This window comes from Bos indicus x Bos taurus, chromosome 24, assembly GCF_003369695.1.
Source record: "Bos indicus x Bos taurus breed Angus x Brahman F1 hybrid chromosome 24, Bos_hybrid_MaternalHap_v2.0, whole genome shotgun sequence".
Classification (NCBI taxonomy): Eukaryota; Metazoa; Chordata; class Mammalia; order Artiodactyla; family Bovidae; genus Bos; species Bos indicus x Bos taurus.
In genome coordinates, this window is record NC_040099.1 from 54,743,641 (window position 1) to 54,759,903 (window position 16,263).

General features: G+C 42.6%; 1 protein-coding gene across 21 annotated transcripts in view; it reads right to left on the reverse strand.

Annotated features, from left to right (window-relative positions):
• Nucleotides 1-16,263, reverse strand: part of TCF4 (transcription factor 4) — a 385,601-nt gene that overhangs the window by 10,573 nt on the left and 358,765 nt on the right. For all 21 annotated transcript variants that reach the window (XM_027525705.1, XM_027525688.1, XM_027525689.1 and 18 more), the window contains one exon: nt 578-713. In XM_027525705.1, the coding sequence (XP_027381506.1) occupies nt 578-713 (136 nt within the window). The remainder of the gene's footprint in view (nt 1-577; nt 714-16,263) is intronic.

Here is a 16,263-nt window from a genome sequence, read left to right on the forward strand (position 1 = left end):
ATTACAAAAGCATCTCTTGGTCATAGGGCCAGCCAGTTGCAGAGGGACCTGGGACCCAGGTCTTGCTCCTGTGGCCCAGCCACCTGGGGTCTTGGAAAGCCGAAAGGAGTCAGGGGTATGGTGCAGTCAGGACAGGGCCAGATGACTCATCTGACAGAGTCCCATTTTTGAAATGTACCTACATTTCCTTCCATCTTAAGCAACAAAAACCCATTTCCTTCCTTCCTCTTCATTTGGAAACATCACTGTCAGGCTACAACTAACCACATTAAAGGATCTGGATGAGAGCAATGTGGAAATAGCTAAAATCACATTTCCTCTCATCAGTATCTGGTCTCATCCCCTGCTGCAAACAGGAGCAGGGTTTCAGAGGACGCTGGAGGAAAACAGTTACCGAAGAAACACAATTAGCCATCGACATTCGAAAGCCTTTCCCATTTCCTTACCATCTTGTTACCGAAACAGCTTCGTGGTTATTGGCCAGTGCTTCCTGGGGGATGAATGCCAAGGAGGCACCGCAGGCACACGGGGGCTACTGTTTCAGGGAGATGAGACGGGCCCCCTGAGACAGACCTACCTCTGTAAGGGTCCTGGGGTGGGTTCAGATCAGGGGAGGTTGCCGACTGGACAGGTAGCTGCGGCACCGGCACCTGGTTCGGAACGAGAGAGTGGCTGCCTCGCAGGGCCACGCCGTCTTCACGATGGGCCCCGACCTGAAAGAGCCAGAGGGACCGCGGAGGTAAGTGGGCATCAGAGGTGCGACCGCAGGACCCCAAGGAAGGAAGACCAGCCTTTGAAAACAAGACTCCCCAGTGCCTTTCACTAGAGGGCGCTGAAGGACCACACATGCAGCTAGAGTCCTCGGCGGAAGAAAAAAAACACTTAACGCTCAGTAAGATGCCGTGCTGTACATCCAGTGACAAATATGGCAGAGGAGCTCAGGCAGGTAAAACGTCAAATGGTCTCCCAGGGTGCTGCGGTGGAGCGTACTGATTCGTACCCATCTGCCTTCTATCATGTCCGCCAACAGATCTGACAATTATCTTAATGCCCATATGCTTAATTGTGGGCTTCTCAATTCCCCCATTGCTATCGGAAATCCTACAGGAATTTCAATTTGGCATTCGACTTTCATTTCAGGGGATAAGATTCTCAGGCCTGCCATGTTTTTCTTTTTTTTTTTTTTCCATAATGCCAGCTAAGCCTCTGACAGCGGAAGCTACGGCAGTATGGGACATAGCCCCTGCTTGGTACAAATATAATAAAGTGTCACCTGGCTTTCCAAAACTGGCAGCCCGTTCCAAATTAATGTTTACTGTATTTCATCAGCCGCTGAGCTCCAAATCCAAAGGGGGACCGTTTCTGCCAATGCCACCATACCGGAAAATGTACCAATAAAGGTTTTATTAAACACACCAGTAATGCCATCATTGCCATGCAAAGATGTTTGGACATTTTTCCATTTTTTTTTTTAACTGTTCTGATCCTAGATAGACACCATATTGTAAACACTCTCGATGACTCCAAGAATAAAATTATAGAGTACAGCATGATGACTTGGTCTGGAAAAAAAAAATACTGCTGAATTTTTTATTAACTACTACTACCTACTCTGGGGTCCAGAGATGTTGAACCTATGGCATTGAGACAGCAGTAGCTGACTTTTATAGTGAACGCCTTCAAGTAAGACCACTGAGCATGTGGAAACCAAGAGGAGTGTGAGTCAAGTTTCACCGGCATTCCACGTAGTTACCGGTTAGTGTACTGTCAGGTGAACAGTGACGCAGGACTGTGGGTCTAACACTAAAGGTATCTCTCCACGAATTTACGCTGCTACGAATCAAAGACTGCACATCTTCCCCCAATCCACAACTGAAAACCACAAAGCAAAATCTTCCCTCTTGCTACCCAGTGTTTTAAAAGAGTATTTCCGCAAAATGCAACAACAGTAAGAATCTGAACTGCAACAATAAAATGCACAGAACCAGATGAAGCACGTGCTATCTCAAGACAGCCTAGTATGAAGTGCCACCTTTACAGACTCCAAAACAATGCAGAAGATAATAATACAGGGGGCAGGGGGAGGACCATATAAATCATACCAACTGCTGAGATTCAAAATACAGCAAGAAGAAAACCGTTATACAGAGAATGCATAAACAACAAGGTCCTACTGTATAGCACAGGAAAATACATTCAATGTCCTGTGATAAACCATGATGGAAAAGAACATGCAAAGGAATGTATATACATATGTATACATTGGACAGAGAAATTAACACAACACTGTAAGCCAACACCACATTTTTATAATTTTTTAAATTTGAAAATAATTTTTTTTTTAAGTTAAAACAAATTACAGCCAGAAGAGCACAGGATTTAAGGACTCAGGCGCACCGGGAAGTTTAGACGCATGTTGCAGCTGAGAGATCTGGGGAGTTTCCTGCTGTCTGTCCTCTGGGTGCCTGTGTCCCTCCCCAGAGCAGTCTGGAAGGTGGTTAGTTCCTATTGATATGTGGGTGCTTCAAGTATATTAAGAACCTGATTTTCTTCCAAGACAGCTACTCCATCTCCTCCACAAGTTGGCCTCCTTGGACATTGCAGCCACTGGTCCTGGATTTAACCTCCAGAGCTCCGTGGTGTAAGCGTCAGCCCTTTTCACATACTGAGCACTACCGCCACGCCCCTCCTGACTTGCACCTGTAACTGAAGCCTGGCCTCTCGCAGGCAGACCGTGCCCACCCAGTTCCCTGCAGCCGTTTCTCACCGTCTATGTTTTCATTTCCCTTTCATACCACAGAGTGATAGCTTTTTCCCACTTTTATATTTGTGCAATTAGAAGACTGATTCAGTCAACGACTATCCTTTCATTCTAAGATGTCAACTTGCAAGCATGGATTTTACAGGCCCTGATCAAATGGTAGCTCTTTAGCTAAGACCGTTATTCAGTGTAACCTAAATAATTATCCAACTGCTGATTCATAGTTACTGGCCTTCCCAGTGGATTACATTTCTTTCCACAAAGGATGAGTCTAAATTGGAATCACTGAAGGTAACCACCAATCTGAGTATGGTGGAGATTCCCATACCCTCCTTCTATTTTAGAATCATTCTATTAAAACCCTCAAGCCTTCTTTGTGGGCAACTGAGATGCAATTCAAGGTTAAGACATTGCTTTTCAATTAAAACATATTCAGTTATTAATCCTGAAATTTCTTTTTTTCCCTTCTAGGTCACGTTTAGTTTTTAAAAGAACCCACACCCAATGACCTTCTATTTTCTCTGCCTCAACTATTATGATAGACAGCATAACTAAGTGAAAATTAACACAATATGAGAGTTAAAAATATGTAGATTCTAACTGTAACTGGTTTCTTTACTTGTTATATAATCTTGGGTAAGTTACTCAAACCCAAAATGGAGAAAATAACATTGGAACTGACAGTGAATAAACCTCAGGTTTATTGCAAGGAGTAGCAGTATGCAAGACAGCTGGTACACAAACGTGCACAACAATTACTGATGCTAGGTGTTCAGCTGAAAATACGTGCTCACTACACGTAAATAAGAGTCTGGGTAGTTTAAGAAACCTGAGAAGTCGAGCTACTTTCACTTGTGATCCTCTTTGCACTCTAGGTTGTTCATATCCATTTGGTTTTAAATCTTTCTCCTGCAGAATGACAGCAAAATCTTAAATGATCTATAAACACGTTTGAGAAGGTGGTGGTTCTGACTAGACTTTGGCTTTTATCCACGCATATTACCTAACTTTAATTTTCTAAAGATCACCTTAGAGCCCCTGAAATAATACATTCTTTTTCATAAAGGAAGTTGAAAACATTATCTGTGATATTAGAAGGTCTCTCTTGTAATATATTTCAGGAACAAATGGATCAATCATGATAGGTCTAGATCCATGGATCCATCTAATCAGCTTGACTGATTCATTCCATTGCCTGTGTCTATGGAATAATACTGCAGTTTGAAGAATTAGCTTTGCTCTGCTTGCTTCCTTGGCCACAGACAGCATTTCCTAACCCTATTTACTTCTCCCTCAGAAACATTATTTCTGGTCACATAAGAGACAAGGAAAAAAACCACAGTGGATGGCCAGCACAAACCCATCAATAGAATAACTCAGAAATAGATGGTGAGACCAATACTGCCATCTGTATATATGAGAGTCAGGATTTGCCCACTTACAAATATATAATAATGTAACTAGAAAAAAAGCAGATCCCTTTAACCTACAAATCAATTCTAAGGATGGCACCGAGAAAATCCATATTTCATTAAAGTCCTATTTTGAGAACCTTTTCATCTAGATAAGCAATGAAGTTAAAAGGCAGCCAATGAAAACAGTTTTATCAATACTGATTGTAAATTTTTTACAGTCTTTAACAATAGAGTCTTCTTACAGTCACATACCATATGGTTTTAGATATATCTATACTAAAAGTAGAAGACAGAACAAAAATATAAACTTTATTCAGTAACTGCTAATTGATCAGAGCGTATATTTATTAATTCAGCAAATATATCCTAATCTAGCTGATGCTGGTCATTCTGGAAGGTGCTGGGGACGCGTGGTGAATAACTTAGATGCGGGCCCTGGCCCATGCGGGGCTTACAGCGATCCTTGGTGGAATTTTCATGGAGTGATCAGTTTACTGCAGTGATTTTAAGAGCAAGGACCAGAAATTCATTCCGCCTTGCTCAGGTAAAAGGAGATTTAACAGGAAGATTTCTTTTTTTTAATTTCATTTATTAGAGGATAGCTGTTTTACGACGCTGTGGTGGTCTCTGCCACACATCGATGTGAGTCGGTCATCATTATACACATATCCTCTCCTCCTGAGCCTCCCCTGCCACCTTCATCCCTCTAGGTCATCCCACAGCACCCGGCTGGGCTCCCTGTGTTACACCCCCGCTGGTTACCTACTTCACATGCAGCGTGTACACGCGAGAGCGACGTTCCCACGTCGCCCCGCCCCCTTCCCCCGCAGCGTCCACGAGGCTGTTCTGTATGCTGTGTCTCCATTTCTTCTCTGTAAATAGGTTCGCCAGTACCATTTTTCTAGATTCCATATACGTATTTGTTAATACGGCATACTTGGTTTTCACTTTCTGACTTATTTCACTCTGTATAGCAAGTTCTAGGTTTATACTCTTCATTAGAATGGACTCAAATTTGTTCCTTAGGAATAAGACTACCATACGACCCAGCAATCCCACTACTGGGCACATACCCTGAGAAAAATCAGACTTCTAAAAGACACATGAAGCCCTGTTCCTGGAGCATTATTTACAACAGCCAGGACATGGGAGCAGCCGAGATGTCCATCGACAGACGGCTGGACACGGATAAAGAGGTTGTGGTACACAATGGAATATTACTCAGCCATAACAGGAAGACTTGGTGACTGAAGCTCAGGGCCTGGGGAACTCCTGGGACCTAAGGCCATCCCTTGTCCCCCAGGGCTATCCCAGCCTCTCCCACCTCTGTTGGTACCTCTCTCTCTGGCTTCTGCCCACTCAGGACTGCACCCTGGACTCTTCTTTCACAGGAGCTCCCAGTACATCCTTCCAGGTTCTGAACCTGCCCCTAACTCCCTCTTTGTTTTAGTATTTCTGAGTTCAGAATGCTGAGATCATCTGAGGGCCTGGCTCATCATTCTGAAGCAGATGTGGACCATCCCATGAACAGGCCAGCCTGGAACCAGATGTCCACCTCCCTCAGTCTGGCTGGGCATACCCGAATGTCCAGAGGTAAGGGATCCGCCTGCCAATGCAGGAGACACGGGTTCCATCCCTGGGTCAGGAGGATCCCCCGGAGAAGGAAACGGCAACCCACTCCAGCATTCTCGCCTGCAGAATCTCACGGAAAGAAGCCTGGTGGGCTACAGTCTATAAGGTTGCAAAGAGTCAGGATGACTGATTCAAGTTAGCACACACACATATATACATACTCACACATGCATGCGCACGGAGGAGGGAGCAGAGTTTAGGGATAAACGGGGTTACTCCTAGAGTTTTCATTTTAAGACTCTCTCTGTGTCTCTGTGTGTGTGTGTGTAGATGCAGATAGGAAATCACTTTTATCATAGAGGGGAAACCATCATAGTCCTCCAACTCAAGCCAAGGCCAAGATGTCTTAACTAAGTTACAAAATTTAATAGCTGCCACGACTCCTCCAACATAAACAGATTTAAAAGATATGCAACTTCAAATGAGGTGGCTGCTGGCAAGGCTGTTTTTATGCGGGGATGCTTGTAGAGTGCCCTGGTAAATATCCTTCTCCTATCCTCACGCTCACAACAGACATCACAAACAAAAAAGGCATTCAGTGTTTCTGCTCTCTTTGTTTCCAGGGAGTATTGTGAAAGTAATTATTCTGTTGTATTTAAGAGGCCTATTGCATGGATGGGAAAATGTATTAAATTTCATTTGGCAGTTATTCAATCCTTGTTAATGTTATCTCCAGCGATAACTGCTTCAAAACAGGCTTTCAGACCTCAGTTCCTTCTCCTCTACCATAATCCTTCTAAAAGAGTGTAGGGGGGAACTTTAGGAAACTTGTCATCAGGTTTTAGATCCAGAGATAATGACACAAAACCAGAAATGCTGTTAGAAACATTTTGGTATTTCAAAATGCAAGTCTGTAATTAATGGCATCATGTTCAAAAATCTCCTTTTGACAGAGGTGTTTTTTAGAAAGAAGGAAAATAACAACAAGAGATGGGCCCAGAAAAAAAGTCCTGGTAACTTTTACTTTTCTCTCTTTTAACTTTCTCTTGGTTTGCCATAATCATTAAAAAAAAAAAAAAAGTTGATGGGCTTTTTACTGTAATTAGACACCCATTGACAGAGAAAACAGTTTTGGTGTCTGAACTGTAATCTCCTCATGAAATATCAATTATACATGACAGTCAGAGAGTGCTAGATTTCAGTTTCAATTATCTTGCCAGATCTGTGTCATAACAGAGGAAAGCAAACATTTTCTCAAATGTGCAAAAAATACCATTGAGTCCAAAAGGGGCATTTTTTACAGAGGTGGGAAGTGGTCTTGCAAACTTTCATAGCTCACGATGAGAACTCGGAAGTTCATGAAGTAGCAGTGGTAGATATTGAGAAACAGTATCAGAGGCACTGAATTCTGTAGAAAACGAGAGTAGGCTCTGCAAACCAACTCTTTCGTGTGAGAAAGCTGTGGCATCTGGGAGACCCTTCAACCACAAATATAATTTCCACGTTCCTCAGTTTTAAAAAATTATCAGACGATTTTTAAAAATTCATGTGCTTACACACTGAAAGGACTTTTCACTCAAGTCAGATCTAGATTAAATTCTTTAGTTTGGATCTCGATTCTTAAAATGTTCATTGGGAGAAAACCTAATTTTCTTTAAAAAAAAAAAAAAAAATTTTTTTTTCCCCTCCCCAGAAATCTCACAGCTTCAACTATGCTTTATCCGAAAACGGAAGGTATTTCTTACTGGGCAATTCTTGGAAATGAATTTAACGCTTATTCCCCAGATGATAAAATAACATTCAAAAGGATTTAGCATGATCTAAACGACCCTGACCTTGGCAGTGTTAACCTGTCACGGGGTCAGCCAGGCTGAAACTCTCATGATGTCCACCAAAATGGTTAAAAACAAATGATTCTGTGATCGAGTTTGAGAAATGCAAATGGCAGTTATGTGATTTCAGTTCATCTTTTTTTTTTCCTTAACTCATAAGTTTCAGCTATTAAAACTGTTTCATTTCTCTCCTCTGTATCCCCACCCTCTGCCCCCAATACTTTACATCACTTTCCTACACCGGAAACTAGAACTGGACGCAGCCCATCAGGCAGGGGACCCCGGGGGGTGGCTAGCAGAGTCCATTCTGTCCCTTCCTGGCCCCGGGGAGCAGTCAGTAAGCAGGATGGAGGGAACTAATCCAAGCCTAGTGAACTAAGCCCACATAGCACAGAGATTATGGTGCAAATTTGCAGTTACTTGTAAGCAGCTTCTTTCGCTAGTCTGAAGGAAAAGACAACTGGACACTTGATACGTATCGGAATTTCCGGTCCCTGCAGAATAAACACACCTGTGTCAGGCTGCCTGGCACACAAAGTGCTCTGTAGCTGGCCCAAGAAGCCTGTTACTAGGGGTTTGTCCTTAACTAACAGGTTTCATTTAAAACATTTTTTAAAATTAATGTTTATTGGAGTTTAGTTGACTTATAAAGCTGTATTAGTTTCTGTTATATGGCAAAGTGAATCAGTTACATGTACACATTTACCCACTCTTTTGTAGAGTCACAGATGCAGGCAACAAGCAAGGTTACCAAGGGAAAGGGGTATAAACTGGTAGACTGGACTGACATATACACACGGCTATATATACAAATAATGAGAATCTACTGCACGGCACAGGGAACTCTACTCAGTACTCTGGAATGACCTCTACAGGGAAAGAACCAGGCCTTTATGTTTAAAATGCTTTTCTTATTATGCAAGTAACACCTGCTGATTGTAACATATTTGGAAAAGCAGTGCAAGTGTAAAGAAGCTTGTGTAACAAAACATTTCTTCCCCATCCCTTCTGAAATACTCAGCTTGTAAATGCTGTATCCTCTGCCCTTGGGCCCTTGCATATCAAGATTCTAGCATGGCTTTTCACTCTTCTATGGATTAATAATACCTTATGCTTCGGGGTCCTTCACCTGGACAGCAAAGGAATGTGCTGGTACCCCTGTTCTTAAATTTCTTCATTCCCATCTTCAGTTGCCTGCTTGGGGCCTCTCGTTTGCTGCCTTCACTCCCACATCCCCAAGGCCTGAGCTAAGCCTTCCATCTTTTGTCCCCCGGGACAGAAGGGCTGGTTCCCGCCCCGGACCCACTTTTATTTGCCCCACAGACCCCCTTACTCTCATTCCTCCTAGTCTGCCTGGGTCTCCAGGACTCTCAACATCTTATTGGATCTGGAGAGGGCTCTCCCCTAACTGTTAATGATGGACATCACTCGAGGCCACTGTCTAGTAGGGCAGGGCATACGCACCAAGGATGTTGTTTGGCCGCTATGCACAAAGCCTACACCTCTTCTGAAACGTAAGCGCCCCACAGGCAAGCACGGGTCCTTGTACATAGGACGGTAGTACCACAAGGTGCAGTTACGTCCTTCCTAAACGGTCAGGGCTGACACCAATGGCATATATCCTGTGAGACGCTCTGAAATCTAAAAGCTTTTGGTATTGCTGAATACAGGTTTAGCCGTTTTCTATTAAAAAAAAATAAACATTTCATTTAATTCAAAAGGCCTTAGGAATGGCTATTATGTATATGCAAGCCACTGCAGGAAAAAATGATAAAAGATAGATGTGTGTATTACTTCGTAGCCTCTTACATCTTAACAGCGGATTAATATAAAAAATACTATATAAGGCAAAATAAGATGAATGTCATAAAGGAGTATAAGGTCATGTAGGGTTTTAAAGGATGGAATGAGATCATATCAGATGGAGAAACCAGAGACGACTTCAAGAAGAAAACGGTATTGTAGACAGGGTTTGAAAGATGGGTGGAATTTTGATACAGATTATCTAAATATAATTAAAAAAAAAAACAACTGACATTTAATATTAATTAACATCTCAACTTTATATCAAAGTTCCTATTTTTACAACAAGAAGTGCCTATATAATATACACATATATAAAGTAGCTAAGGACTGCATACCAACCTGTTTCCATACTGTCAGATGACATATTTTGGAAAAAACAGACTTTGGTAGAGCCCTTTATAAACCTCAACGGCTCTGTTACAAAGTGAACAACACAGGGCATTCTGGACACAAACGGTCCCTCACTGTATGTGTGTATTATTGGCCCAAATGATTCACTCTTATTTAACTGCAATGAAGTCTTTCATCTCCCAGCTATACAATAATAGTTTCCATATGACCAGTGGCTCTGCTATAAATAAGATCAAAAGCAAAAGAAAGGATTTAATAAAAGAAAATGACATTAAGAGTAGCATTAAATCAGGGGGGGAAAAATACCAATATCCAGCTCTTTTTTTTTTTTGAGAATAAAGCTCTACAGAGTACTAAGCAACTTCCCCCAATATGCCATGAAAAGGCATTTACAAGCAGCAGGCATGTGCAGAATCCATTTGCCTAGGACTCAGAGTGGCAAAGATTAATTTGGGGGATGGGAGGGGGGGCAGTGGGGCAGGGGGCGGGAGAACACCCCCGCGCAGAGACAGGCTGAGAACAGGTACCAGCCTCAAGAGCCAGCTTCACGGGGCAGAGTTCAAGGGAACATGTCAGGGGCAGACTTGCACTGGTTTCTCTGGCCTCTTCTCTTGTTTTATGGAGATGGGCTTTTTGGTAATCCTGAGTTTCTCAGAGAGTCATAACATTGCTCAACCCTAGGACTTGAGTTCTGAGAAAGGAAGTTTTTTTTGGCAGTGCACAGTGATTTGATATGAAGAGCCAACTTCCCAAACAAATTTTCTTCTAGTTCTTTAAAAAAGAAAAGAAAATTACAATGTTAATCTCTATCCCCGACTGGATAAACAGCTGCTAATAACCGCCAGCTCCCAGGGGAAGAGGTCGCTCCCTTTCATCCTCAGGCTGCTGGGCATCTGGCGTGTACGGGACTGCAGTGGTTCCATGTGTTTTGCACTTGGCCTTTTTCAAAACCGCCCCCTCCTGGTCCTGCCAATTCGGGTTCCTCTTCTGCCTTTTCCTGAGATTCGCCTCTGTGAACTTGGAGGACAGACCCAGTTCTGGGGCTGTTTATTTGAAATGATGGTTCTTTTTACTGTGGGTGTATTTACAGAGGAAATTCAAGGGCTTATAACACCTAACGGAAGTGAAAGCCTTGGACCTTTGTATTTGAAGCCTTGGGAGGGAAACAGCCATTTCAGAGGGAGCTAATTATTCACTCGAGGGCTGGCTATGTTCAAAGATGCTCAATTTCTAATAGCGTCGCTAATGCGATTACTTTATCAGTTTGCGTCCTAAATAAAGGAACCAACTTCAACACTTTTTCCTCTAATAGGAAATACCCTGCAGAAGATTACAGGGCCGACCGGGCCCCAGAGTCCTTCTCGCTTGTCCCTGAGCACCTGCTTTTACTGGTGACCTCAGTTCTACACCTCAAGATTCAGACATTTTGCAAAACAGCTTTTTAAACAAAAACCAGCTGTTCCCCATCTAGACTACAGGGGGAAAATTTTTGGGCGGCTTATAGAAACATTACCCAGAGACGACTGTTCTCCAATAACTTTCACACACTTGCAGCTCCAAACCAGACCCGTCCCTGCGCAGAAGCTGGGGAGCAGGCAAATGTGAAATTAAAATGTGGAAATTCAACACCGTGGTTTTTGACAATACATCCAATTAAGTGCTTGAAAATGAATGTGGCTATTGTATCAGGACAATGCAAAAGATGTCATTTAACTAATATGGACAGAGCTTTTGGTTACACTCAACTTTACAGTTCTGAGTTGATTTATGGATCTAGAGGAAGCTATCATTATGCACAACAGTGAATGTCAACCAATTAGGTGGAATCCTTGCATTTCAGAAATTCAATGTTGCAGCTTCTTCCCCTCCCCCCGCCCCCAGCTTTTCACTCCTAAAGCTGCTTTGCCGAAACCCTCTTCTTATTTCAAATCCATTTTATACTTCTGTTTTCTAAGCAATGAAGATACTTTTGATTTTGAAAAAAAAAATTACAGCCCCAATAAAAGTTAAAATAACACAACAGCCACAGGTTTTGCAAAAAAATAAAATGGCCAAGGCCTAGGCTTGGCTTTTAAACGGTGCCAAGTTGCTCCGGCATTTTCTGTTTTGGTATGAATGACATAACTGAATTACTTCATGAGCTGCTACTTTAATTCCTAAGGGTGGAAAATTCCATGAGTTAATTTAATTTGGATGTAAAAAATATACATGAAAACTCACTCTTCCTGTGGACTCCCCTGTGAAAGATGCGAGCCAGTTGCTGAGCTGCTGTGCTCCGAGGGGGGCTCCCACCCACGGCAGCCTGCCTGGCGAACCGCACCATCGCACCCTTTCCTTACTTCCATTTGCGCGCAGAGGACCCCCGATGTTCTGTGTATTTTTTTGGATCCTGTGTATTCTATGGCGCTGTAATGCCCCGTCGAGCCTGACTGTTGAAACCCAATGCTGACTCTACTATGCGCTCAATGACACCTTCTCCAGGAAGTGTTCCCTGGCCATCCTGAAGGCTGGTCAAGGTCTGCCCTTCTCCCGAATCACTTCTCAGGTGACTTAACACATTATCGACCAGGGGATTTCTGCAGAAACTCACACACATGGTCAGCAATTTATGTAAGCGAATATGGAAACGTCTCTGGCAATAATGTTTGGGTAACAAAAGACGGATTAATACATCTCTGGTTACTTAATCATTCCACCCTGCATGATAGTTGGTTAGGCACACACTTGTATTACTGTCCTCCCAAGGCCTGTGGGCTCAGAAACTATCTCTCACACATTTATGTATCCCCCAAGGACCTGAAGCAGAGACAGTGCAGGATGAGTGGAGAAACATCTGTGTATTTTCTAATCTATACAATACAGATTCTTTTCAAAAAATCTGCTTTCCTGACAAAACGAGGGTAATGTTACTTTTTAAAAATGCACAGGTTGTATCTTCTAAATTATGGACAGTTTAGCACTGGCTCCAACCAATTATGAGGATAACTGCCGTCGGAAGCACTTTCCTGCTTTTTCCTCTATTATTCAAGAGGCAAGCAAAGTCAAAGTGTGTTGAAGTCATCGAGACTGCTTTAAATGTGTTTTTGTATTTTAAAAGCAGAGGAGACAACTGCTGGGTTTTATGCATTTAAAGTTCATGACATGATGGTGCTAAACTCTGGAGGAAAATTAAAGAACTGGGCTTGATTTGTCCTGGAAGAAAGGAGGAAGAGACTTTTGGGGGTTTGATGGTTTGATGCAGACTGACTGTCCCATTTCTAGGTCACAGGGCCTGAATTTGAGTAAAATGGGTGTTAGGGGAAGAAAAAGAGGATATACCTAATTTGGACCCAGTGCTGTGAGACCTGGGCACACAAGTTGCTGGACCACCTGTCTCAGGGGGTGTTAATGGAGAGTCAGTGGTCTCCAGCCAGTAAATAGCTGGATTCAAAACCTCTTGACTTGTGCTTAAACGAATGCAGAAGTACCACATGGTGAACGCCAGGATTCTAAAACTGTTGTAACCAGTCCAAGGGCAAGAGGACTTGTCTAGATAAGTCAGACAGAAAAAGACAAATGCTGTATCTCCTCAGGAATATGTAGAATCTAAAAAATGAACTAAAAGAAATGAGAGTAGAATGGTGGTTGCTGAGGACTGGGGGCAATGACGGAATGTTGGCTGAAGGGGACAAACCTCCAGCTATAAGATGAATATGTTCTAGGGAATTTAATGTACTGTGTGCATGCTCAGTGGTTTCAGCTGTGTCTGACCCTTTGTGATCCTACGGATTGTAGCCTATCAGGCTCCTCTGCCTCTGGGATTCTCCAGGCAAGGATACTGGAGTGGGTTGCATTTTCATCTCCAGGTAATACACAGCATGCAGGCAGTAATTAACAATACTGTATTATACATTTGAAGTTGCTGACTGACAGTGGCTCTTAAAAGTTATCACCACCACCACCACTAAAAAAAAAAATATCTGAATTATGCTTGGGAATACAGGTGGCAGGTGTTAACTATCTTTATTGTGGTAACCATTTTGTAATATATACATGGATCAAAGCGTTGTGTTGTGCACCTTAAACTTACCTATGTTAGACGTTTAATAATAGCTCAATAAAGCTGACACAATTTTTAAAAAATATATATAAAGAGAATTTCTTCAAGTTATTTTTCCTCTCTGCTTCCCCCCACCCCCAACCAAGTTTTCTTAAAGTACAATATGGATACAGATAAAACCTTTCAGTTAAGGTTGCTAATCTGCTTTCAGAAATTTTTGATAATTGTGGCGATTAGGAGAGATGGTGGAACACTACAGATAGGCAAATATCCACATTAAAGAAAAAAAAATTCAACATAGAAGCTACAGATGGATGATGTTGAAGACTAAGATCATGGGTGAAATCCTGTAACATGCGATTTAAAAGATGATTCCTAAGTGCTCTGAAAGAGAGGCAATGAGCTCTCCAATTCATTCCTGTTCCAGAAGAACAAGTCTTTCTGATAAACCTCGCTCATGGGAATGAGGCACACCTTGCATTCTGTGGTTAATTTACCAACAACAGAGCTACAGAATATGTGACTGAATGAGGACCTAAAGGAGATGTTGGAACAGACTAAAGGCTGCTGTATGAAATTTAAAGGCATTACGTGGAGTTCTATACTGGTACAACAAGTGTACAAAGCCAGTTGACAGACATGTGGCTGGCTGATGGATTTCTGCTGATTACAAGTGCAATATCTGGCAGCAGGATGATGACGTCATCAAATGCTGCCAATAGGATGCTGCTGAGTGGCCTTTACTGAAGATATAATGTGTTGAATGGGTTTGGAGATTGATCCATCCAAGTCCACACAGTCAAAGCTATAGTTTTCCCAGTGGTCATGTATGGATGTGAAAGCTGGACCACAAAGAAGGCTGAGTGCCGAAGACCTGATGTTTTCAAACTGTGGTGTTGGAGAAGACTCTTGAGAGTCCCTTGGACAGCAAGGAGATCCAACCAGCCCATCCTAAAGGAAATCAACCCTGAATATTCACTGAAAGGACTGATACTAAAGCTGAAGCTCTCATACTTTGGCCATGTGACGCAAAGAGCTGACTCATTGGCAAAGACCTGGATGCTGGGAAAGATTGAAGGTGAGAAGAGAAGGGGACGACAGAGGATGAGATGGTTGGATGGCATCACTGACTCGATGGACATGAGCTTGAGCACGCTCTGGGAGATGGTCAAGGACAAGGAGGCCTGGTGTGCTGCAATCCAAGGGGTTGCAAAGAGTTGGGATATGACTGAGTGAATGAACAAGAACCACCACCCAAGCCTGCTGATGATTCCCTGGGCACTGTGTTCAAATTTTGAGATTCTACACACTACAACGTCCCGGGGGTAAGGGGAGCATTCTTTTTAAACTGGCAAGAATGTGGTGGAAAGTGACAGAGTCAGAACTTTTCTTTAGGATAAATATTTGAAGATACAGATGTCTAGCCTTAAGAAAAAAAAAGATCAGACTGTCTTCAAACAGTTGAAATTTACTCAAGTATTTGTTGAGCTGATTTACAGGTCACTCCAATGGGCAGAAAAATAAAACCTTCACATTTAGGGATATTAATTTGGGCTGCACATAAGGAAGAATTTTCTACAGTTTGATGGAAATGGGCTTTGTGGTCATTTAGAGCTACTCAGCCTTGGAGGAAGGAGGCTGATGGAGAATTGTTCACTGCTTAGCAGGGAATTTATAGAGGGACATTTATAGATGGAGATGACCCCTTAAGGTCCCTGAGACTGTGTGGTAAAAATTGCTTAGAAATGAAGTATGTGCTCAAATACACACAGAAACTTATGGAATGAAAATCCTTGAAAACCCAAGAGGAACAAGGTTGAAGATGCCTAAATCTCTAGGGATCAGAGATTTGTTGAAGAGGTCCATGTCGAAACAAGAGTTTTCTGACCACTGCTACTTCCATTATGATGAACCAATACACGCTGCCCATGGAATCACATCAGTGCCCGATGAACTCTCCTGTTGCCAAAGCTGAGTGGCAGAACTAGATAGCAACATGGTGCAAAGAGCCAAGGGGCAACTAAAGAGTTTTCTTGGATTTCATTAGTTAATAGAACATATGTATTATTAACACCAGCCACAGTTTTGAAATTGCTACAGCACTGGGTGGAGAGGAAGCTGACTGCGGCGGTGTAATCTTTAGTACAGAGAGTGCTGGTCCCGCTGCTGGCTTGCCTGGTTTCTAATCCTAGCTCAGCCATTAACCAGACAGCATCCATACTTGAGTCACTTCCCCTTTTGGGGCCTCAGTCTTCTGCAGTAAAATAAAAGTAACGGGCTAAGTGACTTCCGTGGTGCTTTCAGCACCTAAAATTCAGTGGTCCTAATTCTTAAGAACTGTGAAAGCAGAACTAATGTAAACTGCTTATCCTCTCAAGTCCTGAGTGGTAAAAGCTCTCGTATGTGTTTAGTGTCAGTGAAATTAAAAGGTGCTTCTTCACCTAATGACTGTTCTTCTGATAAATTCTTTGTAATCCAAAGTCACAC